Source organism: Trichomycterus rosablanca, chromosome 13 (genome assembly GCF_030014385.1).
Source record: "Trichomycterus rosablanca isolate fTriRos1 chromosome 13, fTriRos1.hap1, whole genome shotgun sequence".
Classification (NCBI taxonomy): domain Eukaryota; kingdom Metazoa; phylum Chordata; class Actinopteri; order Siluriformes; family Trichomycteridae; genus Trichomycterus; species Trichomycterus rosablanca.
Genome location: NC_086000.1, coordinates 4,247,585 through 4,275,427, shown reverse-complemented (window position 1 = coordinate 4,275,427; position 27,843 = coordinate 4,247,585). Strand labels below are relative to the sequence as shown.

Sequence of the window (27,843 nt, the reverse complement as noted above, 5' to 3'; positions counted from 1 at the left end):
TCAGGTGTTAGCAGAGCTTTCTGTTCTGTCCCGTAACTTTAGGCAGATGAGATGAGACCAAGTGACCATCATCCTCTCATATTCACTAATGCAAACAGTAAATGGCAGCTTGTCAATAAAAGAGCGTTTTACGGCGTTCATTACCGCGCACTTCTTCATCACACGCTACACAACAGTTCATGTGACAGTTACGGCGTTGTTTTATTTTACGTTCCTCTCGCGCTGCTAAAGGACCTGCGGTGCACAGCTTTAAAATGATTCTTCTGTTTTACTTTATTTACATTTCTTTTTTATTTTTATTATTGAATGTTTTTTTAGTCTTAGTCAGACTTAGAGTGCCCCCTTCAGTTAGCATGAGACCAGAGAACCACAGTGGGATATTAGGGCAAAATCATCTGATAATTATTACTGTTCAGGATACTTGAATTTAAAAATACAAATAACAATTCTAATTATTATCAGTGATTATAATAATAATAATAATATATTATAATATAGTATAATAATAAATAATAATCATAATATAAAGGTTATTTTTATTTAACAACAACAATAATAATAATAATATAAATTGTCATTTTATTTAACAATGATAATCATTATAATCATAAAAATAAAAATTTTATTGTCAGGGATTATAATTCTAATATAAATAGTAAGTAAGTAAGTAAAGTTTATTTATATAGTGCTTTTCTAGGACCAAGCCACAAAGTGCTTTACAATGCGGTCAAGTATAATACAACTTATTATTATTATTAGTGATTATAGGAATAATATAAATAATTTTTATTATCAGTGATTATAATTAAAAATAATAATATAAATAATTCTTTTAATCAGTGTTTATAATAATAATAATATAAATAATAATTCTTAATTTTTTCAGTGATTAAAATAATATAAATCATAATTCTTAATATTGTCAGTGATTATAATTATAATATAAATAATAATTCTAATTATTAGTTATTATAATAATAATATAAATAATACATCTTATTATTTCAGTGATTATAGTAATAATATAAATAATAATTTTTAATATTATTAGTGATTATTATAATAATAACAATGTAAATTGTTTTATTAGTAATTATATTAGTAATATGTAGAATAATTTTATTATCAATGATTATAATAATTATAAACAATAATTCTTATCGGAGATTGTAATGATAATAATATAAATAATAATAAATAATAATATAAATAATCAGTAATAATAATAAAAATGATTATTTATGTTATTATTATAATGACTAGTAGTAAGAAGTATTATTTATATTATTATTATTGTTATCACTGATAATAATAAAAATTATTATTTGTATTATTATTATATTTTTAATTCCTCTGGTGAATACATGCTCTGCTAAAGATTTTCTGATGACATCTAAAATATTTGCAGCATCGAGATTATTCACAATCCCAGAGCACAGCGACCGACACGGCGAGTGCGCAGCCAGGCAGCGTTCATCTGCGCTCTCCCTGTGTTTAGTATGCTCGACTGAATCCTTTTACTTAACCCAAACACACTCCGGCGTTCCGAAAACATTGATCTGGGTTCGGGTTGAACGAAGCACCTCGTGAAGCATATTAACCAAGGAAGTCAGAACTCAGGTTAGCAATCTGCTTAAATAATTATCAGATTGTTGACCTTCATATTAGTGTATTATAGTTCAAACATACACGGACAGGATTAGAAGGTCCTTCGTACCCAGAGCCATTAGGCTCTACAACTCCACCAGGCAGGGACGGCTGGCTGTAGCTAAATGTGTGTGTGTGTGTATTTGCATATGTGTATATGTTTGTGTACTTGAATGTATATACAGTGTATCACAAAAGTGAGTACACCCCTCAAATTTTTGCAAATATTTCATTATATCTTTTCATGGGACAACACTATAGACATGAAACTTGGATATAACTTAGAGTAGTCAGTGTACAGCTTGTATAGCAGTGTAGATTTACTGTCTTCTGAAAATAACTCAACACACAGCCATTAATGTCTAAATAGCTGGCAACATAAGTGAGTACACCCCACAGTGAACATGTCCAAATTGTGCCCAAATGTGTCGTAGTCCCTCCCTGGTGTCATGTGTCAAGGTCCCAGGTGTAAATGGGGAGCAGGGCTGTTAAATTTGGTGTTTTGGGTACAATTCTCTCATACTGGCCACTGGATATTCAACATGGCACCTCATGGCAAAGAACTCTCTGAGGATGTGAGAAATAGAATTGTTGCTCTCCACAAAGATGGCCTGGGCTATAAGAAGATTGCTAACACCCTGAAACTGAGCTACAGCACGGTGGCCAAGGTCATACAGCAATTTTCCAGGACAGGTTCCACTCGGAACAGGCTTCGCCAGGGTCGACCAAAGAAGTCGAGTCCACGTGTTCGGCGTCATATCCAGAGGTTGGCTTTAAAAAATAGACACATGAGTGCTGCCAGCATTGCTGCAGAGGTTGAAGACGTGGGAGGTCAGCCTGTCAGTGCTCAGACCATACGCCGCACACTGCATCAACTCAGTCTGCATGGTCGTCATCCCAGAAGGAAGCTGACGCACAAGAAAGCCAGCAAACAGTTTGCTGAAAACAAGCAGTCCAAGAACATGGATTACTGGAATGCCCTGTGGTCTGACGAGACCAAGATAAACTTGTTTGGCTCAGATGGTGTCCAGCATGTGTGGCGGCGCCCTGGTGAGAAGTACCAAGACAACTGTATCTTGCCTACAGTCAAGCATGGTGGTGGTAGCATCATGGTCTTGGGCTGCATGAGTGTTGCTGGCACTGGGGAGCTGCAGTTCATTGAGGGAAACATGAATTTCAACATGTACTGTGACATTCTGAAACAGAGCATGATCCCCTCCCTTCGAAAACTGGGCCTCATGGCAGTTTTCCAACAAGATAACGACCCCAAACACAACCTCCAAGATGACAACTGCCTTGCTGAGGAAGCTGAAGGTAAAGGTGATGGACTAAACCCAATTGAGCACCTGTGGCGCATCCTCAAGTGGAAGGTGGAGGAGTTCAAGGTGTCTAACATCCACCAGCTCCGTGATGTCATCATGGAGGAGTGGAAGAGGATTCCAGTAGCAACCTGTGCAGCTCTGGTGAATTCCATGCCCAGGAGGGTTAAGGCAGTGCTGGATAATAATGGTGGTCACACAAAATATTGACACTTTGGGCACAATTTGGACATGTTCACTGTGGGGTGTACTCACTTATGTTGCCAGCCATTTAGACATTAATGGCTGTGTGTTGAGTTATTTTCAGAAGACAGTAAATCTACACTGCTATACAAGTTGTACACTGACTACTCTAAGTTATATCCAAGTTTCATGTCTATAGTGTTGTCCCATGAAAAGATATAATGAAATATTTGCAGAAATGTGAGGGGTGTACTCACTTTTGTGATACACTGTATATGGCTATATTGGCCTCATTGTGCAATATTGTCACATGTCACTTTACTATTTTATAATTGAATTACTATTCAATCTAACTTTATACTGACACTATACCTCATGTACAGTCATTACAGTTACCAGTTATCCATTCCCAACCTATCTATCTACAGTGGAGGCTAAAAGTCTGAGACCAGCAGTGAAATGCTCAAAATACATGGTGTGAATTTTCCTCTACAGTCACATGACCTAGGCCACACATTCAGTAACATCACAATTTGCTCTTTTAAATATTGTAACATCAATCATGCTGGTTAACATGGACTGACTGGAGTCCTCATAGCACTACGGGGACACGACAAATTTGCTTCGAAGACATCGTTTCAAACTTGAGAGGCTTGAATATGCAAAATAGAAAATTCAAGTTTGAGTCAGGGTTAAACTCGGGTACAAATCCATTCGGATAAAAATCTAGTGTATGTATGTCCTGACAGTCTCTACATGTCTTATAGTGAATATAACCGCATACATTACAGTGGTGTTTATGCCAAGATCGAGAACCAGATCAAAATTGTCCCTGGTTCTTCATAGTCGCTGTTTAAGGTCAAACAAGTTGTCCGTCACCATGGACTTGCAGGCTTATTTGTTAGAGAGCTCATTCTGTCTTATACTGTTGGCTGTTGGGATTGTTTTGTGCTGATACGAGAGAGTCTGAAGCTACATATAGTTTTATTAATGTGTAAAGCTATTTATAATAGCACGTCGAATAACGTTTGGGCAGCAAAAGTGCATTTCATCTATTAAACAGAATTATTTTGCACATTTAAAAACCTCAGTCGTTTATTCAGTAATGTAGTAATTTCTGTATGTCCTATAGGGTTGAAGTCAGGGCTCCGGGTCTCTCCGCACCAAACTCATTATCTCCTAACATAATCTTTACAGACCAGGAAAGGACCCTTTCCCCGTACGGTCGCCACCCGTTTGAAGGCAATTCATTTATTTTTAGTAATAGAACGTATCATGCTAGTGTGAACTGAGTGCATCTGTGTGCTTCTGTTTCTAGGACTGGAGCCTTACACCAACTACAGCTTTGTGCTCGTGGCTTGTACAGCAGCCGGATGTGGAGCAAGTAAGCCATCTATGGGCCGAACACTGCAAGACGCCCCGGCAGGTCAGCATCCAGCATCCAGCATACACTCATGTTAATAGTTTTTACACACATTAAGATATTAAGTAAGTTGAAAGGCTGAAGGTTGAAATGTTCTTATTATTTAAACAAGGTATTACGTATCACAGCTAGGAACAATTCAAGTTTTTAACTCTTTAAGGGTTTTAAGGGTTTAAATCTCATACACTGGTCATCCCCTGAGCACTCCCCTATTGGTTTCCAGTGGAGTGAGAAGGTGTCGCTAACCCTGACACTGCACCACATAGATTTACTGCTTTGATGCCCAGTTTTTATTTGCCATAACATTAAAACCACCTCCTTGTTTCTACACTCACTGTCCATTTTATCAGCTCCACTTACCATATAGAAGCACTTTGTCGTTCTACAATTACTGACTGTAGTCCATCTGTTTCTTCAATGGTCAGGACCCCCACAGGACCACCACAGAGCAGGTATTATTTAGGTGGTGGATCATTCTCAGCACTGCAGTGACACTGACATGGTGGTGGTGTGTTAGTGTGTGTCGTGCTGGTATGAGTGGATAAGACACAGCAGCGCTGCTGGAGTTTTTAAACACCTCACTGTCACTGCTGGACTGAGAATAGTCCACCAACCAAATATATCCAGCCAACAGCACCCTGTAGGCAGCGTCCTGTGACCACTGATGAAGGTCTAGAAGATGACCGACTCAAACAGCAGTAATAGATGAGCGATCGTCTCTGACTTTACATCTACAAGGTGGACCAACTAGGTAGGAGTGTCTAATAGAGTGGACAGTGAGTGGACACGGTATTTAAAAACTCCAGCAGCGCTGCTGTGTCTGATCCACTCATACCAGCACAACACACACTAACACACCACCACCATGTCAGTGTCACTGCAGTGCTGAGAATGATCCACCACCTAAATAACCACCTGACCATTGAAGAACAGGGTGAAAGCAGGTTTAAAAAGGTATGTAGAGAAGCAGATGGACTACAGTCAGTAATTGTAGACCTACAGGTGCTTCTATATGGTAAGTGGAGCTGATCAAATGGACAGTGAGTGTAGAAACAAGGAGGTGGTTTTAATGTTATGGCTGATCGGTGTATGACGTAATCAAAAGCGAAGCACAGACATGAAATGAATTCTGCTTTACGTTGTGCTGTAGACGTCTGGTCCATGCCGCGGCACGTTTTGGTGAACGGCACGGCCGTTGAACTTCACTGGAGCCGACCGTCCAAACCCAACGGCCTGCTAACACACTACAGGCTCCTGCGTGACGGAGAGAGCGTCTACACCGCCGGCCCAGACGAGAGCTGCTACACAGACACCGGCCTACAGCCCAACATCAGGTACAGTCCTACAATGTTGATATCTTGATTATCGCCCAATATAGCGCTTAATCCGTCATCCGTACACTTTGATACCAAATCATTAAAATGATATAAAGGGAAGAGGCTACTGAGAAGAAGGCAGGCTAGTAAGCTGGTGTTGGCTCTGTATGGTATACAGTTGTTTGCAATGGGTGTGGCTAAAGCTTTGGGGTGTCTATATACTCAGTGAGAAGGCCAGATGTGAAGTCACCTCCTTGCCACTGCAGCAGTGACACCTACTGTGTGGTCGTAGCACCAACACAAGGATTGAAAGCTGTGGAAAAAAGACGCTGGGTGAGCAGGGTGCTATTCTGCAGTCCTCCTAGGCCAGCATGGGTGTCATACATAAGGCAGAGGTCAATGCAATGGAAGGGAATCACACATTGTGTCAACTTTACACCACTCAGTGTCTAATCACGTATCCAGATCTTTCCGCCACTTTTGTCAGTACCTCAAATGGACAGTAGGAGTCACTGTTTCAGACTCAAGGAGGCAGTTACCCCACCTGACCCTCCCTTTCTCCCAGTGGCACCTTTTTGGTGGGCTAGATCAGTGTTTTTCCAACTTTATTTTAAGCGACCCACAGTTTAGGTGACGCAGGTAACACCTAACGCGCCTCCTCAAGGGGGCGTTTGAGTAGAAGTTTATTTAATTATTATTATTTTTCTTTGTGACCCACCTAAGGGTCACGACCCAGGGTTTTAAAAAGCACAAGGATGTTAATTCCACCGCGAACACCCTAGCTCGCGTGCCAACCGTGCAAGTCAGGCATTCACAATTGGCTGTGTCTGAGGGAGGGCAGTTTGTAGATGATTTACTTCTTGTTGATGCAACAGTGACTCCTAGTGTTTGGTCAAGCCTTTGACACAAGTGATGGAGGAATATAGAGGGTGTAGTGGGATCCTCTGTCTATTTAAGTGCATAAGGATGCATTGTGCTAGCCTGTGGCTAGCAGGGAGGTTTTTTTAGTCAATGTCTTATGATAATCTGTTCAAAATGTTCCAAGCCACCTAAGCACAGTTAGTTCTGGCAATTCTGCTCTACATGTTTAATCGTAAACGCTCCTCCAAGCTCCTCTAATCGTGAAACACACGTTCGCCGTGCGCTCTCGGATCGTTTTGTTTATGCAATAAAGTGAGTCAATATTTGAAAAGGCCGCCTGAGCCCAATAAGCAGCTTAGGATACAATATAAATCTGTTTGTTTTCATTATGTTATCTCCAGCCAGAGATGAGCTACAGCCCACGTTGTCATTCAGAGCCTCGCCGGCCGTACCGTTCTAACAGATCCAACACGGCGAGCTCTGATTGGACAGTTCGGACAGTTCGGCTGGGTCACCGATTCACCACCTCTCCTGTGTTTATACCGCCGCTGCGAAGAGACTCGTCCCGAGGCGTGACATTTAATTTGCCGTAATACCAATCGGTCCCCTGTTCTCTTCTTAGTCCAATTTAGCTCAGAGCGGCGGCACAAAGGCAAACGGGCGCTTCATTACCCGCCGAGGCTGCAGGGAGAGGTGCGAAGCGGCTAACCGGTGGGCTGCACTCATTGATTATTTATGACCATGTTGATTAGCTGTCAAGTATCTCAGCAATGTAGAAAGTCTGGCTGATGACTGAAATATTACGCCAACACTCCAAACTCAGGTTTTCTTTGGTGCAACTTTGGGTTTACCACATGCTGGGGGGGGGGAGTAATTGCCCCCTTTTCTGACTGCCACAAGTATTGCCTTAATAATCAATGTTTCATACTTCACAAGTAAAACGATAGTTTAACATTTAAAGAACAAGGGTGTCGAATCTATTTCAACCTTGAAAAAAAATGAAGTTACCCACTTTTCTATTTATGTAATTTGATTTTAGACTCATCACATCATTGTGAAAGAATTACATCCTATTGAATTGCTTTGAATCAGACACACTGCTTGTTTTCTTTCCTTTTTTAAACAAGTAATTAAAAATAATAATACTTATTAATTAAAAATGATTAATAATTATAGTAATAATCAAATAATAGTGCATAGTAAAAGTTAAATAATACTAGTAATAATAATACTAGTAATAATGTATGAAAAATAATTGTAATAATTAGTAAATAATTAATGAGTAGTTAATAGTAATAATTAATAAATAATAATCATAGTTATAAATAATTAATAATAGTAATAATGAATAGTAAATAATAGTAATAATTAGGTTACTAGTAATGAATAAAAATAATATTAATATGATAATAATAATAATAGTAATATTTTTAAATAAATAATTATAGTACTAATAAATAATGTATGAATAATAATTGTAGTAATTAGTAAATAATTAATAATAATAGTAATAATTAATATATAATAATCATAGTAATTAATAATTAATAATAATAGTATGAATTAATAAATATTAAATAATAAATGAAAAAAATAATAGTAATAATTAATATACATAATAAATGTAATAATAAATATATAATAATGATAATAATTAAGATTGGTAATAATAATAATTAATAAATGATAATAAATTATTAATGCACATATGGGTCTAAATTTTGATTTTCACTCCAAAGATTTTTTTTTTATTATTGAATTTGTTTAGTCATTTAGATGCTTGCAAAACCTAATTATGTCTCAGCTTCAGTTCGTGGACAGATGACCTCACGTCGTTCTGATGTCGAGTAGAATTCGTGTTTTCTTTGACGTGTGCGTGTCATTCAGGTCCTCTGGTCTGTAGGTCAGATGAGCACTGATAGTTCTGTTGGTTAGCCGGGGTCTTCTTGCTACCCTCTGATAAAACTCGCTGTGAAGTTCCAGAGCCTTAAAGAATGACTTTGTTTAACCTTTGTAGACTAATTCACGATAATATCAATGTATATGGACACCTTACCCTCTGCTTGTGGGCCATGGGACTCAAATGGACTCTTAACAGTCTCTTCATTTCTGTGAAAGCTTTCCACAAAGTCTGTGGGGATTTGTGCTTACTTACGTTGGACGTGGCGGCCTGTCTCGCAGTCAGTATTCCAGTTCATCCCAAGGGTATTTAGAAGGGTTGAGGTCATTCGCTTCCTCTGCATCAGACTCGTCAAACCAAGTCTATGGATGCACAGAAGTACTGATTGTTGCCACCAGGTTGGTGGTGGGTGTGGCCCAAATATTTAAACTCAATAACTTGAGTGAAGTGTGTACACTTTTGCTCTTAAAGTGATCCAATCATCGCCATATTGTACACGTCCCTTACTAGCTGTGTGAACGTTAACTGTGTACATGTATCCACAGGACGTCCTGTGCTGCCTCAGCCTGAATACGTGTGTAAAACGTCTACGGTGACAAATCTGCAGCGCTAATGCATTTTACAGGCGGTGATGAGAGCTGTGTGTGATATCTGATGGGCTTGTTTTAAAGGTGTAGCGCTGAAACAATAGCTAATGTGGAGCTATTAATGGCCGCGCGTGGAGTTTATGGCGAATTTAAAGCCTCCGCCGTTCAACCTGATCCACTTACATCGCCCGCGCAGACCTCTGTACCCGAACCCCTCTGCGTTTAAAAGCCAAATCTATCTTGTGAAGTCACGTTTGTCTTTAAAGAGCTTTCCTCTCGGTGTTTTATAACCTGCACCGGGCATTAATGCGCGGACGCCGGCGCACAGCGCTCCCCATTCATATGCATGCAGGTGCAGGGTATCTATCAGGCTCTGAAAGATCACGGCGGCGGCACTGATCAGCATTGCATTAACGCTGTCATCTGTTTAATGGCATCACCCTTCATCGATCCACCGGGGAGCCGTAAGCTCTGCTGATGAAGTAAAATTAACAACAAGATTTTACACCGGAGTGTTTCAAGCATTTTGGACGTACGGGATGATAAATATTATGAAAGCGTTCTGTTTTATCGCCGTCTCAGTCTTGTTTATAGAATTTCTAATGGCATTAATTGGCTACGACGTGAGAATCGAGCTTTAGGCCCCATGTACACTAAAGTATCTGCTCATTTTTATTATGATGTCACAATGTTACGACAAGGACTTGGTCTTGGATACCACAAGTTCTCGTAAAGTGGACCCCCATTTTTGACCAGACTGCTGGATCTCCATGAATTGGACTATTTGTTAGACCAACTAATTGACGGACCTCGGGCCCGCCCCTGCTTGAGCTGTTTGTGCTTACCTTAAGGTTTAATCACTGCTCCATCTAAACCAGCTCTAATTGGCAGATTGGAGTCTTTGATGTCATTGTATTTGAATCCCAAACAGCTTCAAGGCAGCAATTCAAGGCAGATACTTGACATCTGGATCAGACACAGCAGCGCTGCTGGAGTTTTTAAACACCTCACTGTCACTGCTGGACTGAGAATAGTCCAGGAGCAGCGTCCTGTGACCATTGATGAAGGTCTAGAAGATGACCAACTCGAACAGCAGCAATAGATGAGCGATCATCTCTGACTTTACATCTACAAGGTGGACCAACCAGGTAGGAGTGTCTCATAGAGTGGACAGTGAGTGGACACGGTATTTCAAAACTCCAGCAGCGCTGCTGTGTCTGATCCACTCATACCAGCACAACACACACTAACACACCACCACCATGTCAGTGTCACTGCAGTGCTGAGAATGATCCACCACCTAAATAATACCTGCTCTGTGGTGGTCCTGGGAGAGTCCTGACCATTAAAGAACAGGGTAAAAGCAGGTTAAAAAGGTATGTAGAGAAACAGATGGACTACAGTCAGTAATTGTAGAACTACAAAGTGCTTGTATAAGGTAAGTGGAGCTGATAAAATGGACTGAGTGTAGAAACTAGGTGGTTTTAATGTTATGGCTGATCGGTGTATGTAAAAGTACGTAGCTGCTATGTAGCTTAATACACTTGAGATTGTTTAAGTTTTGCTTTCTGGGGGGTTCAGTTATTAAATTGTGGGGTCAGACAATCCAATCCCTAATCCATCATTCGAGCCATGATTTTGAACATGTAGCCCTCCTTAGCACTTGTTACATACCACCGCTGACGCCCATCCACTTCCTCACATCCATTCTTCTCTAATATTGAACTGTTACGCCTTGCAAACCAAGTTCTAACTTTCGTATATCCTCAATCCTTTTCCTGTAGGTACACATACGAGCTGGAGGCCGGTACCGACGGCGGAAGTGGCACGAGCAGCCCGTACATCATCCAGACCTCCGCCGCCTCCCCGGAGAAAATCCCTCCTCCGCATAACGTCAGCGTCCTGGGCCCGCGCTCCGTCTTTGTCGCCTGGTCACTCCCAGGTAACGCACGCAGCATCTTCTGTTTAGCCATCACTCAGCGCTGATTTATCCGCACTTCTGCGCGACGAGAGAGAATTTACGAGCAGTCGGTCGGGGATTGTTATGCCAGCCGATCGCCGGAAGAGCCCAGCAGAGAATCAATTAGCTTGACGTTTAGATTCAAGTGATGCGCGATTTACTGCGGGGCCGTTTAACACACAAGCTTCATCACATGGACACGTGGGCGAGTTAGTAGTTCTCTTTTTTGGAACTTCTTAAAGAATTTGGTGTGCCACCACTTAATGATGATTTGTTGGCATATGAGGGTAATAACAGCTCCAGTTCTCTTGATGGAGAGGCTTGATGATGGAACCTGGTCCTCAGTGTATTTACTTTCACAGCATTTGACGGAAGCTTTTATTCAAATGCTATGCAAGCAGGTCCGGGTTACCTTGCTCAGAGGCCCACCAGAATGTGGTTAGACCAGGTCAATGGCAGGATACTACAGAACTGCTCCCAGATTTTCTCCACATTCATACCCTGGTGATCCTCCTGGACGACCCATCAGTATGTGGCCATACTCCTTCACATGCCCAGAAACCATGTCTTAGCGAGGTATTGGGTCACCACTAGCCGCCAAAACAGTTACAGCCCACATTGGAACTGTACTCAAGGAGTGGAAACCAGTTTGTACCCTCGTTTGGTGTTTTGAAAAGGGCAGGTCATAGATTTGATGAGTATGAACCACCATACTGTCTTGGTGCCTGAAGCTCCTGCCATCTATGTTTCTGAAATCATATTCTTCTAGGACTATATAAATACATACACCATACATACTTACCATATAGAAGCACTTTGTAGTTCTACAATTACTGACTGTAGTCCATCAGTTTCTCTGCATACTTTGTTAGCCCTTTCACCCTGTTCTTCAATGGTCAGGACCCTCACAGGACCACCACAGAGCAGGTATTATTATGGTGGTGGATGATTCTCAGCACAGCAGTGGCACTGACATGGTGGTGGTGTGTTAGTGTGTATTGTGCTGGTATGAGTGCTGATGGAGTTTTTAAACACCTCACTGTCACTGCTGGACTGAGAATAGTCCACCAACCAAAAATATCCAGCCAACAGCGCCCCCTGGGGAAAAGCATCCTGTGACCACTGATGAAGGTCTAGAAGATGAGCAACTCAAACAGCAGCAATAGATGAGCGATCGTCTCTGACTTTACATCTACAAGGTGGACCAACTAGGTAGGAGTGTCTGATAGAGTGGACAGTGAGTGGACACGGTATTAAAAAACTCAAGCAGCGCTGCTGTGTCTGATCCACTCATACCAGCGCAACACACATTAACACACCACCACCATGTCAGTGTCACTGCAGTGCTGAGAATGATCTACCACCCAAATAATACCTGCTCTGTAGTGGTCCTGTGGGGGTCCTGACCATTGAAGAACAGGGTGAAAGGGGGCTAACAAAGCATGCAGAGAAACAGATGGACTACAGTCAGTAATTGTAGAACTACAAAGGAGGTGGTTTTAATGTTATGGCTGATCGGTGTATGTATTTATGTAGTCCTGGAGGAATACCATTTTAGACACCCCTCAAGTGGACCATACCACTTCTGGTCTTGTCTGACCGCCTTCACTCGCGTTATTGGTCGCTTCTTCAGTAAGGTTGCAGTTGTGCAAGCCAGAGAAGGTGCTGTATGCTAATGTCAGTAGCTTGGTTTCTGATATTATGAATTATTCGATAATTCCCCCGTAATTTGAATCATGATTTTGATCCAAGAATTAGGTCATGTAGTCCTCCTTAGCATTAGTGTTAGCCACAGCATAGCGGTATATCTATTGCTTAAATGTGTTATGCATTACACCCGTCTGCAAGCATCTGCACCCGTTATGTTTCTCCACTCATTGATTAAGTAATTTTTGTACGTTGGAGGTGAATCTCAAACGTGAAGTTTCGTGTCCTTGCCCGGGCGCGAGTCGCTCCTTTAATCGCTTCCGCAGTCGACAAGCATCCACCGATCAATCAGTGTCTGTTTGCGGTCGCAGGCAGCGGTGGGACCATCTGCGGGGCCCCGCTGAGCGTCGCGGGGCTGCCAAGCCTGCACGTTCTCCCACCCAGCGAGCATAAGCACAAACAAATAAGCGAGTAAACAAACAGCCTTCCCCCCTCCGTTCTTCCGCTGGTCTGTCTCACCGATTCTACCGTGGCGCCCGTGCTTACGTCGATTAGATCGTCCACCAGGATGAGAAACAGGACACCGTTCACCCATCCATGCATACCAGTGTCCACGTATGCGTATTTCTGCATGCCTGCAGCCTTCAAGCGGCCCTGATTGTCTGTCTCAGATGGTCCATCTTTTGTTATTGCCGTCTCATTAACCTTCCTATGAGAGGAACCTGCTCAGAGCCTCAATTACGCCCCTAAATAAGACCCCCTAACTAGACCCAAAACATTTCCATAGACTGGATTATTTATCGACTTTTACATTCCGAGGCAAAGAAAAAAAATCAGCGGCTTCAAACCATCATTTCTCACGCTTGGTTAAGTCCGGATGCAGACTCGGGCGCGGATTTGGAAGGCGCCCGGGCGCTTGATGGATGGGATCTGATGGCACTTTCCTTTTTCTGTTCCGCCGTGCCATTACTTCTTATTAGACTCTCATTCGAGTTGAAAGTGGAAGAAAACTCCAAAGTCCGTGATTAGTTGTAAATAATAGAACTTACGGACCTGTGCGATTGAACCTCTCTGGCATGCGAGCCCTGATCAAAGCGCCGCCTAATTCGGCGCGGGGGTTTGCGTCCCGGCCGGAAGGCCGCGTCTGCTCGCGGAACGCGGCAATGAAGGAAGTTGAATAATTTAACTTTTTCATTTGTAAAGATAATCAGGTCGCTTGGAATACATCGCCGCCCTCATGAATGTTGAATAACCTATCAGCCTCTAGTTGCTGTAAATTATGAAAGGAGCCAGTGATGGGAATTTTAACATGGCTCCTCGTGCCAGGCTGGCAGAGCCTCCTCTCCAAATCTATTGTGGCGGAATTTTTAAAGGTGTGTAGGTGCACGTGTGTACAGGTTGGGAATCGGCCTGTTCGGGACATAGAGCATTGATGAATTACAAGCATTGCGAGTCACTATTCCACATCGTAACTGGAATATTCTCTAGGGGTCTGTCTGAAAACCTAGTGAGCTGCCTTGTTCCCTACTGCCTACCTAGTGAGCTACATAAGTAGAGAGGATTGTAATAATACATCCAACTCATATTTAGATGCACTACTTAGACGGCGATTACGTCACCATTGGTCAAGCATATTTGTCTTTTTTTTTTGTCACTGAATGCTGGGATTGCTGTCTCGTTATTCAGTCGGATTATCGCTTAGAATTAAGGCACCTCAGTAGGCAGCATTTTGAGGTATCTAAGACTTTACACTCTAGTGACCTCTGCTACCGTTGCACAACACACTCGGCCAGCTTACTACCACCAGTCTCTGTGGTGCCGGTGGCAGTTTTCTTAGCTGCTGTATTTCCTTTCTACCCCTCACAGATGTGTATAACGAGAGCCTTCCCTTGGAGTACAACGTGCTGCTGAACGCCGGTACAGAACGGCCCCTCACCCGTCCGGCCGGCCCTCACCGGTTCCTGCTGCTGGACGGACTAGACCCATACACCACCTACAGCATCAGAGTACAGGCCTGTCAAGCAGGTAACAACAAGCTCAACACACCAGTATTACCCTCACCCACTGCAAAATAATTATTTAAGCTTCTGTATGCGTGTCTTCAACTCATGATTAATATCATTTCCATCATGTGCTTTGATGTAGATGGCTGTGGTGTAGGACAGGGCGTCACTACCCTGACGTCTGAAGCGGCTCCCAAGGCTCAGGATCCTCCCGAGCTCCATGTCGCTGGTTCAGCGGTTGTTGAAGTGTCCTGGAACCCCCCACGTAAACCCAATGGCCTGATCACGGCGTATTTTATTCACAGGTATTTACACACACACACACACACTCTGTGTTTGTTGTAGTTATACTGACCTTTGATTTACCTACACTTTACCCCAACATCTGCCCTGCAGACACAACAAATCTTTGTATCATAACAGGTGCAGAATTTTCTCATGTTCCCACGATATACACCGATCAGCCATAACATTAAAACCACCTCCTTGTTTCTACACTCACTGTCCATTTTATCAGCTCCACTTACCATATAGGAGCACTTTGTAGTTCTACAATTACTGACTGTAGTCCATCTATTTCTCTGCATGCTTTGTTAGCTCCCTTTCATGCTGTTCTTCAATAGTCAGGACCCCCACAGGACCACCACAGATCAGGTATTATTTAGATGGTGGATCATTCTCAGCACTGCAGTGACACTGACATGGTGGTGGTGTGTTAGTGTGTGTTGTGCTGGTATGAGTGGATCAGACACAGCAGCACTGCTGGAGTTTTTAAACACCTCACTGTCACTGCTGGACTGAGAATAGTCCACCAACCAAATATAGCCAGCCGGCAGTGTCCTGTGACCACTGATGAAGGTCTAGAAGATGACCAACTCAAACAGCGATCGTCTCTGTCTTTACATCTACAAGGTGGACCAACTAGGTAGGAGTGTCTAATAGAGTGGACAGTGAGTGGACACGGTGTTTAAAAACTCCAGCAGCGCTGCTGTATCTGATCCACTTATACCAGCACAACACACACTAACACACCACCACCATGTCAGTGTCACTGCAGTGCTGAGAATCAACCACCACCTAAATAATACCTGCTCTGTGGAGGTACTGACCATTAGAGAACAGGGTGAAAGCAGTTTAAAAAAAGTATGTAGAGAAACTGATGGACTACAGTCAGTAATTGTAGAACTACAAAGTGCTTCTATATGGTAAGTGGAGCTGATAAAATAGACAGTGAGTGTAGAAACAAGGAGGTGGTTTTAATGTTATGGCTGATCAGTATAACTAACCAAAAATCAGAACTTTAGTTTAATTTCGAACTGCCTACAATTTAAGAACAAAAATAATATGTTGTGTATAGATCATGTACGAATCACGTGACAAAGTTCACAAAGCTTATCGCTATATTCCTCACGGCGTATTAATAAGGCCCGACGTAACATGGTGGAACGTGATAAACTGCAGTTGTCGTGACCTTGAGTCAATCCAGTTGGTCACACGCGTCAGGGTCGGTTCCAGCACGCGGCGATATGCTGAAATGCCCGAGTACAGATATCAAGGCTACATTAGCGAAGCACACTCGCTGCAGCATTCGTGATTAGCTCGCGCGGCTGCGTGCGCCGGATTATTCCGAGATCACTACGACCCCCGGCTAATAAACAAATCACAGATATAGGTAACTGTTAACTGGTGTCCACATTTACAAAAGCTGCACTTATATAAGGTACCTGGGACATTGTTCTTCTGCCAGTGTTGGGAATAAAACCCAAACTGTTACTGACCACTGCAAGCTTCGGTGGGGCTTCCAGCCTGGCCGGGCACTCAATAAACCCAATTGGCTGTGTCTATCTCTTCTACCATATAGAAGCACTTTGTAGTTCTACAATTACTGACTGTAGTCCATCTGTTTCTCTACATGCTTTGGTAGACCCCTTTCATGCTGTTCTTTAATGGTCAGGACCCCCACAGGACCACCACAGAGCAGGTATTATTTGGGTGATGGATCACCCTCAGCACTGCAGTGACACTGACATGGTGGATCAGACACAGCAGCGCTGCTGGAGTTTTTAAATACCGTGTCCACTCACTGTCCCTTCTATTAGACACTCCTACCTAGTTGGTCCACCTTGTAGATGTAAAGTCAGAGACGATCGCTCATCTATTACTGTTGTTTGAGTCGGTCATCTTCTAGACCTTCATCAGTGGTCACAGGACGCTGCCCACGGGGCGCTGTTGGCTGGATGTTTTTGGTTGGTGGACTATTCTCAGTCCAGCAGTGACAGTGAGGTGTTTAAAAACTCCAGCAGCGCTGCTGTGTCCGATCCACTCATACCAGCACAACACACACTAACACACCACCACCATGTCAGTGTCACTGCAGTGCTGAGAATGATCCACCACCTAAATAATACCTGCTCTGTGGTGGTCCTGTGGGGGTCCTGACCATTGAAGAACAGCATGGGTTTCGCAGCGGTCAAATCTCTTCTATTGATTGGCTGTACGCCTTGGCCTTGTCTGGGGGTGGGCGGGTCGAAAGGATTCCTCACAGCTGCCTCTGCTGGCTGGTCACCTGCACATAGATGGGGAATAATTGAGATCAGTGCGTTCCTGTCTGTAATGAACCTACCTCAAGCAGGTGATCGACTACTACACACGTGTCAATTCAAAATGCACAAAGGTGATTTCCATTGACCCATCGGTGAATAGGGGTGCATTTTATGCCATGCTACATAATGCTTGGGACTGTCCATGGCAGCTATTCATAAAAAAAACCCACATCAAATGTTCTAATTCCCAGTAATAGGATCGTACAACCAGAGATGAATATTTCATCATGTACCACATACTGTAGAACAGTGCAATTGACTGCACTGCATTTCTATCCTGCGCTGCTTCACATCCTCCTCCACACGCCAGCGCAAGAGCTTTTGTCAAGGGCATCGTGCCATGTTGACCAATGTCATCCGTATGTGAGTTCAGTCCAGACTAAGCCGGAATAAATCCTGAAGAAATATCATTAGCATACCCGCAAAGGTGCCAGCGTTCAGAGCCCACGCGCTCGGATTTGTTCTGAGCCGCGATTTAGGGTCGGATAAACGGGGACAAATAGAATATCGCCGCCCAGGGAGGAGCCGTGGGAGCCGCCGTGAGCTTAGAAGGACTCGCCCATCGCCGTAGTGAATGTGTTTACATTAATACCAGAGATCAACGTTACAGCCCATGCAAATCCTTCTGTTTATCCAATATTTGACTTTCTGCTATCTTCTTAGCAATGTGTACGAGTTACAAATCGAGTGAAAATGGCGAGTTGTGCCGGAATCTGCGTCTAGGGACGCAGCGCTAAGCCCGGTTGGTCACGGTTTATCTTTATTTGTACGTGGTTGGTCGGATTAGGGAGGAACTGATCAAGTAGGACCAGCAGGCGCACCATAAAGTGTAGCTGAATGTCATTTCTGGGTGTAATGTAGCACAGCAGCATCCGCCTCTTTTCTTTTAATATATAGACAAAGCCAAAAGTTTACATACACTAATCATACATCAATGTCAAAGCCGTCATGTGATTGATTTTTCATATAACATACACTGTTGGGGTCAAGCATTTAGGCCTATACTGTTTCTTGGTGTAACAGTGACCAAACATTAAAACCACCTCCTTGTTTCTACACTCACTGTCCATTTTATCAGCTCCACTTACCTTATAGAAATACACTTTGTAGTTCTACAATTACTGACTGTAGTCCATCTGTTTCTCTGCATGCTTTGTTAGCCCCTTTCACCCTGTTCTTCAATGGTCAGGACTCCCACAGGACCACCACAGAGCAGGTATTATTTAGGTGGTGGATCATTCTCAGCACTGCAGTGACACTGGCATGGTGGTGGTGTGTTAGTGTGTGTTGTGCTGGTATGAGTGGATCAGTCCACTCACTGTCCACTCTATTAGACACTCCTACCTAAATGTCTATTTCCATTCATGGGTTGTAACCATTACTTCCCTGTTTTTTGATCTGCAGACGTCCAAAGGGAACGCTGGACGAACTCCTGGTCTTCATCTGGTCCGAGGGTCCTCTGGAGTTCACAGACGCATCAGACTTCCTAAAGCCGTTCACTGAATACGAGTACAGGGTCACTGCCCGGAATTCCCAGGGCTCCACGTCCAGCTCCTGGAGGTCGGTTCTCACCCCGGAGGCAGAGCCGCAGGGAATGGACGCGCCCACGACCTGGGCGACCGGTGCCTACTCCATCCTGGTGAACTGGACGCAGCCCGGCGAGCCCAACGGACTGATCTCGGAGTACAAAGTGGTGTACAAGAAACGTCCCAGCGATCCAACCCTGGACACTTCCAGCGTTATAGCCGTCACAGTACCGGTAAGAGCTCTTACAGATTCTACTTTCTGTTTAGTTTAAGACTTATGAATTTATGAATTACAACCTGTTGGAACATTGATTACAGTCTAGCAAGCTGCTTTACGTTGCCATACGAGGAAGAATCCCTCGTCTTGCTTCTTATGAGTCACGTGATCAGCAATAAACTTTAGTCAAGCTTTTAGGTGTTGATTCTAGAGCAGGGGGATCTTTTTTAATGGCAGCCTCTAAGGTGGTGGGTTTTGATTTACGCCTAATCATTTGACTAATTTCCATTCAGTGATAGTGGATAGGGGTTTTTTTTGTCTACCTTGACAGTAGACCACTGATCCATGTGCTTTTTACTAGCTTTTTATTGGACTAGCTCTATATGAGCACAGAGAAGGTCAGCTGTAGTCAATAATGAGTACTAACAAAGAATTAAGAGACCAGTGATTAGAAGACAACAATTATAAGAATTATAGACAAGTTTTTGGTCCAGTACACTCACTGTCCATTTTATCAACCCCACTTACCATATAGAAGCACTTTGTAGTTCTACAATTACTGAATGAGTTCTTCAGTGGTCAGGACCCCACAGGACCACCACAGAGCAGGTATTATTTAGGTTGTGGTGATTCTCAGCACTGCAGTGACACTGACATGGTGGTGGTGTGTTAGTGTGTGTTGTGCTGGTCTGTCCACTCTATTAGACACTCCTACCTAGTTGGTCCACCTGGTAGATGTTAAGTCAGAGACGATCGCTCATCTATTGCTGCTGTTTGAGTCGGTCATCTTCTAGACCTTCATCAGTGGTCACAGGATGCTGCCCACGGTTGGCTGGATATTTTTGGTTGGTGGACTAGTCCAGCAGTGACAGTGAGGTGTTTAAAAACTCCAGCAGCGCTGCTGTTTCTGATCCCTTCATACCAGCACAACACACACTAACACACCACCACCATGTCAGTGTTACTGCAGTGCTGAGAATGATCCACCACCTAAATAATACCTGCTCTGTGGGGGTCCTGACCATTGAAGAACAGCATGAAAGGGGGCTAACAAAGCATGTAGAGAAACAGATGGACTACAGTCAGTAATTGTAGAACTACAAAGCGCTTCTATATGGTAAGTGGAGCTGATAAAATGGACAGTGAGTGTAGAAACAAGGAGGTGGTTTTAATGTTATGGCTGATCTGTGTATATTTAACAAAATTTGAACAAAAATATACCAACCACGGTATGATAAATCAGTAGCGCCCACTACCAGGTCAGGGTCATAATTCATCAGGCTTGTGGACAGGTCAGAAAATTAATTATGAGTTGATTTGATTAGCGGTAAACTACCTGATGTTATGCCTTCCGCCCTCCTCAAAATAAGCCCTTACTTCTAAAGGTCAAGAAGGACTGTAAAGGGCTGCCAAGAGAATAAGCAAGCAACTGTAAATTATCCCCATAGAAGATGGAAGAGACACTGATAAAAGGCTCAGCCCTGATGACGTTCATTAATTGCTACCCGAATAATTAATTTCTGGATGGTTCAGGCATTTCTCTAAAGCCCGGTGGGGGAAGTGAGGATTCTCGGTGGGACCTGGATCGGTTTCCTTTATTACTGCGTCTGTAAGCTCAGCTCAGCTCAGCTCAACTCAAACCTGGTTTGTACTGGAAGCTTTACTGGGGGTTCATTCCTTTCAGTGGAATGTAATGGCTTGTTGGGGGAGAAAAAGCAACTTTTTATAATGACCATGGCTGTTTGATTTACACACAAGAGCTGAATGTTGATTCCAATGACTGTTCTAATATTTTAAAGACCTGGATTTGAAGGACAGGAGGCAGGGTGGTGCAGCAGGTACTGGAGGTGGATACTGGGCAAAATCTCCTCTAAATGAAAGCTGATTTTAAAAGCTAGGGGCATTTTAAAACTAAACGTGGTTTTACTGCATTAGCATTTATGAGGTGATGAGAAGCAATTGATTTCCTATTAGTTTCCAGTAGTACAGCATTAAATCCTTAACTTCTTCTTCTTCTTCCTCTGCCTTTGTCCCGTTCGGTTGCGGGGTCGGCTCTCGGTGGATCATGATCCGCATAGATTTGGCACAATTTTTACGCTGGATGCCCTTCCTGACACGACCCTCCCTATTTTATCCGGGCTTGGGACCGGCACTACAATGCACTGTTTTTTGCATCTAGCAGCTAGGTACTTATAGGACAATTCAGTGTTTCCAATTAGCCTGGTGGCATATTTTTGGACTGTGGGAGGAAACCAGAGCACCAGGAGGAAACCCACGTGGACACGGGGAGAACAACAGAATTAAATCCTTAACAGTTGTAAATAAATGTGTTTTTTAATACGAATCCCAGGTTTTTGACTATAAACTACAGTTGAATTTGATAAGAGACATGTACACTGATATGTTGGTCCCCCTTTTGCTGCCCCATACACAACAAACTGTGATGCACTGCGTATTCTGACACCTTTCTGTCAGAATCAGCATTAACGTCTCCAGCAGTTTAAGCTACAGTAGGTCGTCTGTTGGATCGGACCACACGGGCATCAGTGAGCCTTGGCCGCCCATGACCCTGTCGCCGGTTTACCACTGTTCCTTTTTTTGGACCGCTGCAGATCGGAAACACCCCACAGGAGATGCAGTTTTGGAGATGCTCTAACCCAGTCGTCTAGCCATCACAATTTAGCCCTTGTTAAACGCTCAAATCCTCACGCTTGATCATTTTTCCTGCTTCTAACAGCAACTTTGAGGATAAAATGTTCACTTGCTGCTTAATATATCCCACCCATGAACAGGTGTCTAGTGTTATTCACATAATGTTATGCCTGGTCGGTGTATATTACTGTTAGTTATTGTTAGTTCTTTTTCTAATTGCTTTAATTAACGATAATAATCCTGTTTAGAACCGGTTAGCGTAATGACATTCGAGCGAGGTTAACAGCCTATAATAGACTCATCGCAGTGCATTATTAGCAGCCTCATACTTCAGGTTGATGTATTTTATTTAAGCACCGACATATTTTCCGAGCCAGCGGTTTTCCCGCCCGCCCCGGCTCCCGCTCACGTGTCGCCCGCCCGTATGGGAAATCGGAGTGTGGTTATTAGCGCGGTTTCTCAGGGCTACATTTATAATCCATTGATCCTGCTGGATCTTTTTTGGACGCGGGCTTTGTGCTAGATCAGCTGTCCCGCCCGCCGTGTCGATACTTGGCCTGCGGTTGGGTGCCGTATTGATTTTGTCGTAACCAACTGTTGTTTGGCTACCGGTTGATTCTCTTTTATGAAGTTAACATGAGGGGTTTTGTGCTCCAGTGATTAAGGAGAGGTGGTGTTCCTGGAGGAATCTTGACGCCTATGTATGTGTTGTGTTTGTGCACAGATACAGATCCGAAGAAGTGGTTGACTTGGCGTCCGAGCAGATGGTACGATTCTCTGTAGTGCCTTCCTGTAATGTTCGTTGGCGCAGGGGCATTAGTAGGAGACGTGCGCCATTCTCTGGTCTGCACGGTTGCTTTCTGCATTTTTTTTTTGTAGAAGTTGTGGATGGGTCGGGGTAAGGAGGGGGCTGCTATTGATCCCTGGCTGTGCCGGGTGCCGTAGCCAACTCCAGAACGGCTGATTAATGGGCACGTCACCGCGGCAGGACTGAATGAGGCTACGGAGCGCAGGCGGTCCTAGCAGCCAGAAACCTGCCTCCCTCACCATGTGCGCAGATGCACCCTCATTATCAAACACGAGAGAAAGAGCAGGACCGTCCTTCCCTTTCGTACGCCGCTACCCTTCCCTCCATCCCGCTCTTGCTTTATCTATTTTCTCTCCTGTTCTCCTGTATCTCTTACTCTCTCTAATTCCTCCCTCCCCCCACTTCATCCCGCATCCTTTCCAGATGTTGCGCCGCAGCCCCACGAGGTTCCCAGCGATGGGAGATGTATTAATACATCCTATTGATTAGATCAGGACCCCTGACAGTCATTTGCGGCGATACCATCTGGCCGCTGTTCCAACACCTTCACCCAAACAGGACGTGACACCTTATTAATCTCGCCCGTGCGCCGCAGACACGTTGCTTTTTCCCGCGCGCAGGAGCCCGACTCCGCCGGAGAGAGGCGGGCGGACCCGAAGGGTGCAAGAAATTAAGGTTATTACACAAATTGAGCCATATGGTCCAAATATTTCAGAGCTGAAATTTACTAGGCAATAAAAATTGCTCCTGCCTTCCTAATGGTGTAAATTGCAGTTTAACCACGGCTCTAATGATGTCCTTCTGCTTCCTGTAACCACTCTAACATGAAGGACATTGTTTAAAAAATGCACAGGGAAAAAAAAGAGGGAACGGGAGGAGCCGTCGAATCGGCAACAGCATGTTTACAATCTGTTAGTGTATCATTAAGAAGAGAGCTAAAAAGTGTATAGACGTAACGAGCAAAGCATCGGACCGTGTCTCTCTTTCTGTCCTCTTTTTTTGGTAGATGTGTTTGGAGCGCCGGGCTCTCTGAGCAGAATTCTGATCAGCTTGTTTGGGATCTGCACAAACACGGGCGCTCATTAACTAATAGGATAAATGCTGCAAGGGCCCCGGTTCAATAACACTCTGCTTTATGGGTAGTAGCGCCCCGCGGTTTTATCAAACAAAGCCGATTGTTTTTGTACAATAGGAATCGACAGCTTTGATCCTTGTTTACTGAATCGTCCGCGATGTCTGCGTTTCTGTTTTGTTTTGTCTGGACATGCTTGTTTTTGAGGGACTTGTGTGTTGGGCCGCTGCCAGGAGACGACTTGAAGATGCCAACGTTTGAACGTGGGCATGTTCATATATAAAAATTTAATTAGTGTAAGTAAGTATGTGGACACCTACATTTTAACTAGAGATGCATGAGTACCGATACTAGTATCGGGTATTAGCCCGATACCGCGCTCATTAACTCGTACTCGCACTCGCAAACGAGGCTCCGATACTAAACATCCGATACCGTGTACCTAGTGCACGTTGCTGCGTTAACGCAGGGATTTTCAACCCCCCCCACACGCACGTTTAATGTTATTTAGTTCCGTTTGAAAAAAAAAAAACCCTTTCAAATAGAGCTAACAGCGAAGATAACCGGTTACAAAAGCAGCGACCGCTGTTATAGGACGTGTTTGTGTTCAATACTCTGTTCACAGTGTCGATACAAGTGATTCAGGAGTTGACTCATTTTAAGCTTCTTTTCTCAGTCATCTCTCCGTGTTTACTGTTATAATGAATGTTGCGGTTGTAATTAAACACCAACTACTACAGAACATTTTGTGTGACTCGCTTACATTATAAAGCTCAGGCTTAATTATACTGGTTATTACCACAGAGCGGGAGCCGACTCAGAGTCGTTTACGATTTACCGAGGTGAACCACGAATGTATGTGCTGATAGAATCGGCTCAGATGGGATCGGACTGTATTATCCTTTTAAAGTAAATATTTCAATCAGCAGAATCGCATCGCATGTATGATGTGCACAACGTTAATTACGTGCGTTTATTAATACCTGCTCTGTAGTGGTCCTGTGGGGGTCCTGACCATTGAAGAACAGGGTGACAGGGGGTAACAAAGCATGCAGAGAAACAGATGGACTACAGTCAGTAATTGTAGAACTATAAAGAGCTTCTATATGGTAAGTGGAGCTGATAAAATGGACAGTGAGTGTAGAAACAAGGAGGTGGTTTTAATGTTATGACCGATCGGTGTATATCATTGTTTTATTACTGCATCACTAAGCATAACCTTAAAAGAAGTTTATGGCCATATTCGTCTTCAGTTCAACATATTCCACCTTAAGAAATTACCCAATTAAATTTTTATGTAGTTTGCTACACTGGAACAGTAGTAGCCCAGTGGGTAGAGCTTTGGACTATTAATCGGAAGATTGACTATTCGAATCCAGGCTTTTCTTGAGTCCAAAGACACTGCTGGGTCCATTGAGCAAGGCCCTTGACCCTGGAGCTGGCTGGAGCAATGGTTGACCCTGTGCTCTGTTTCAAAAGCCAAGTCTGAATAGGCACCAATCCTTCTCAGAACCTTTGAGTAACCGTGTCCATTCCTAAAACACAGTATGGTTGTTAAAGCTTAAAATTGTAGCCGCTAGTAAAACCGAGTATGATTTAGCACCATGCTTGACCACAGGTAACATCTCCCCACTCGAGTGTGTAAATACTGCTCTTGAACTTGCTTTTGGAGACGTTCCAAGTCCTCCCCGCCTTACCTCTGTAATGGTCCTCGTTCGTAATGACCGCGTGTACACTCCGAAGCGTCCATGCCCTTCAGCTGAGATGGTAGGCTTCATCAAATACCGGTCCAGCCTAAAGGACTCTCTCTGCCCAGTGATTTGAGAGCTCTTAGACTGATTGGAGCTTTTGTTTTTTTTCCCTTGAAACACAGTTCCCATTCCAAACAGCAAATCATCAGTCTGAGACACAGAGACCTCTCTAGTAAAGTCTGCTGTTACATTATTACCCCTGCACAAGAGGCCACAGGCTTTTCAGTGATGGAGTAGGTCCACGGTCATTCGCACCTCCATGGTCATCTACATTCTCCTCTTCCATGCTCCTGTTGAAGCTGCACTCAGGATTAAGGGGTTTGGATAGCGGGACAATTAGGGGGCTGGACTACGGGCTCTGGTTAATCATCGTGGACTAGGATTGTTCTTGGGTCTGTATGTGTTACTGATTTCTGTTCTATTTTGGGTCTTGTCTTAAGTATATACAGTGTATCACAAAAGTGAGTACACCCCTCACATTTCTGCAGATATTTAAGTATATCTTTTCATGGGACAACACTGACAAAATGACACTTTGACACAATGAAAAGTAGTCTGTGTGCAGCTTATATAACAGTGTAAATTTATTCTTCCCTCAAAATAACTCAATATACAGCCATTAATGTCTAAACCACCGGCAACAAAAGTGAGTACACCCCTAAGAGACTACACCCCTAAATGTCCAAATTGAGCACTGCTTGTCATTTTCCCTCCAAAATGTCATGTGACTCGTTAGTGTTACTAGGTCTCAGGTGTGCATAGGGAGCAGGTGTGTTCAATTTAGTAGTACAGCTCTCACACTCTCTCATACTGGTCACTGAAAGTTCCAACATGGCACCTCATGGCAAAAAACTCTCTGAGGATCTTAAAAGACGAATTGTTGCGCTACATGAAGATGGCCAAGGCTACAAGAAGATTGCCAACACCCTGAAACTGAGCTGCAGCACAGTGGCCAAGATCATCCAGCGTTTTAAAAGAGCAGGGTCCACTCAGAACAGACCTCGCGTTGGTCGTCCAAAGAAGCTGAGTGCACGTGCTCAGCGTCACATCCAACTGCTGTCTTTGAAAGATAGGCGCAGGAGTGCTGTCAGCATTGCTGCAGAGATTGAAAAGGTGGGGGGTCAGCCTGTCAGTGCTCGGACCATACGCCGCACACTACATCAAATTGGTCTGCATGGCTGTCACCCCAGAAGGAAGCCTCTTCTGAAGTCTCTACACAAGAAAGCCCGCAAACAGTTTGCTGAAGACATGTCAACAAAGGACATGGATTACTGGAACCATGTCCTATGGTCTGATGAGACCAAGATTAATTTGTTTGGTTCAGATGGTCTCAAGCATGTGCGGCGGCAATCAGGTGAGGAGTACAAAGATAAGTGTGTCATGCCTACAGTCAAGCATGGTGGTGGGAATGCCATGGTCTGGGGCTGCATGAGTGCAGCAGGTGTTGGGGAGTTACATTTCATTGAGGGACACATGAACTCCAATATGTACTGTGAAATACTGAAGCAGAGCATGATCCCCTCCCTCCGGAAACTGGGTCGCAGGGCAGTGTTCCAGCATGATAATGACCCCAAACACACCTCTAAGACGACCACTGCTTTATTGAAGAGGCTGAGGGTAAAGGTGATGGACTGGCCAAGCATGTCTCCAGACCTAAACCCAATAGAACATCTTTGGGGCATCCTCAAGCGGAAGGTGGAGGAGCGCAAAGTCTCGAATATCCGCCAGCTCCGTGATGTCGTCATGGAGGAGTGGAAAAGCATTCCAGTGGCAACCTGTGAAGCTCTGGTAAACTCCATGCCCAGGAGAGTTAAGGCAGTTCTGGGAAATAATGGTGGCCACACAAAATATTGACACTTCAGGAACTTTCACTAAGGGGTGTACTCACTTTTGTTGCCAGTGGTTTAGACATTAATGGCTGTATATTGAGTTATTTTGAGGGAAGAATAAATTTACACTGTTATATAAGCTGCACACAGACTACTTTTCATTGTGTCAAAGTGTCATTTTGTCAGTGTTGTCCCATGAAAAGATATACTTAAATATCTGCAGAAATGTGAGGGGTGTACTCACTTTTGTGATACACTGTATATATATATAATACAGCGATCATCCATTAAAACCACCTCCTTGTTTCTACACTCACTGTCCATTTTATCAGCTCCACTTACCATATAGAAGCACTTTGTAGTTCTACAATTACTGACTGTAGTCCATCTGTTTCTCTACATACTTTGTTACCCCCCTTTCATGCTGTTCTTAAATGATCAGGACCCCCACAGGACCACCACAGAGCAGGTATTATTTAGGTGGTGGATCATTCTCAGCACTGCAGTGACACTGGCATGGTGGTGGTGTGTTAGTGTGT

General features: G+C 43.6%; 1 protein-coding gene across 1 annotated transcript in view; it reads left to right on the top strand.

Moving 5' to 3' along the window:
- ush2a (Usher syndrome 2A (autosomal recessive, mild)) overlaps positions 1-27,843 on the top strand; it is a 226,484-nt gene that overhangs the window by 169,956 nt on the left and 28,685 nt on the right. The window contains exons 56-61 of the mRNA XM_063007063.1: positions 4,468-4,575; positions 5,723-5,906; positions 11,021-11,178; positions 14,710-14,868; positions 14,989-15,151; positions 18,854-19,208. Coding sequence (XP_062863133.1) covers positions 4,468-4,575; positions 5,723-5,906; positions 11,021-11,178; positions 14,710-14,868; positions 14,989-15,151; positions 18,854-19,208 — 1,127 coding nt within the window. The remainder of the gene's footprint in view (positions 1-4,467; positions 4,576-5,722; positions 5,907-11,020; positions 11,179-14,709; positions 14,869-14,988; positions 15,152-18,853; positions 19,209-27,843) is intronic.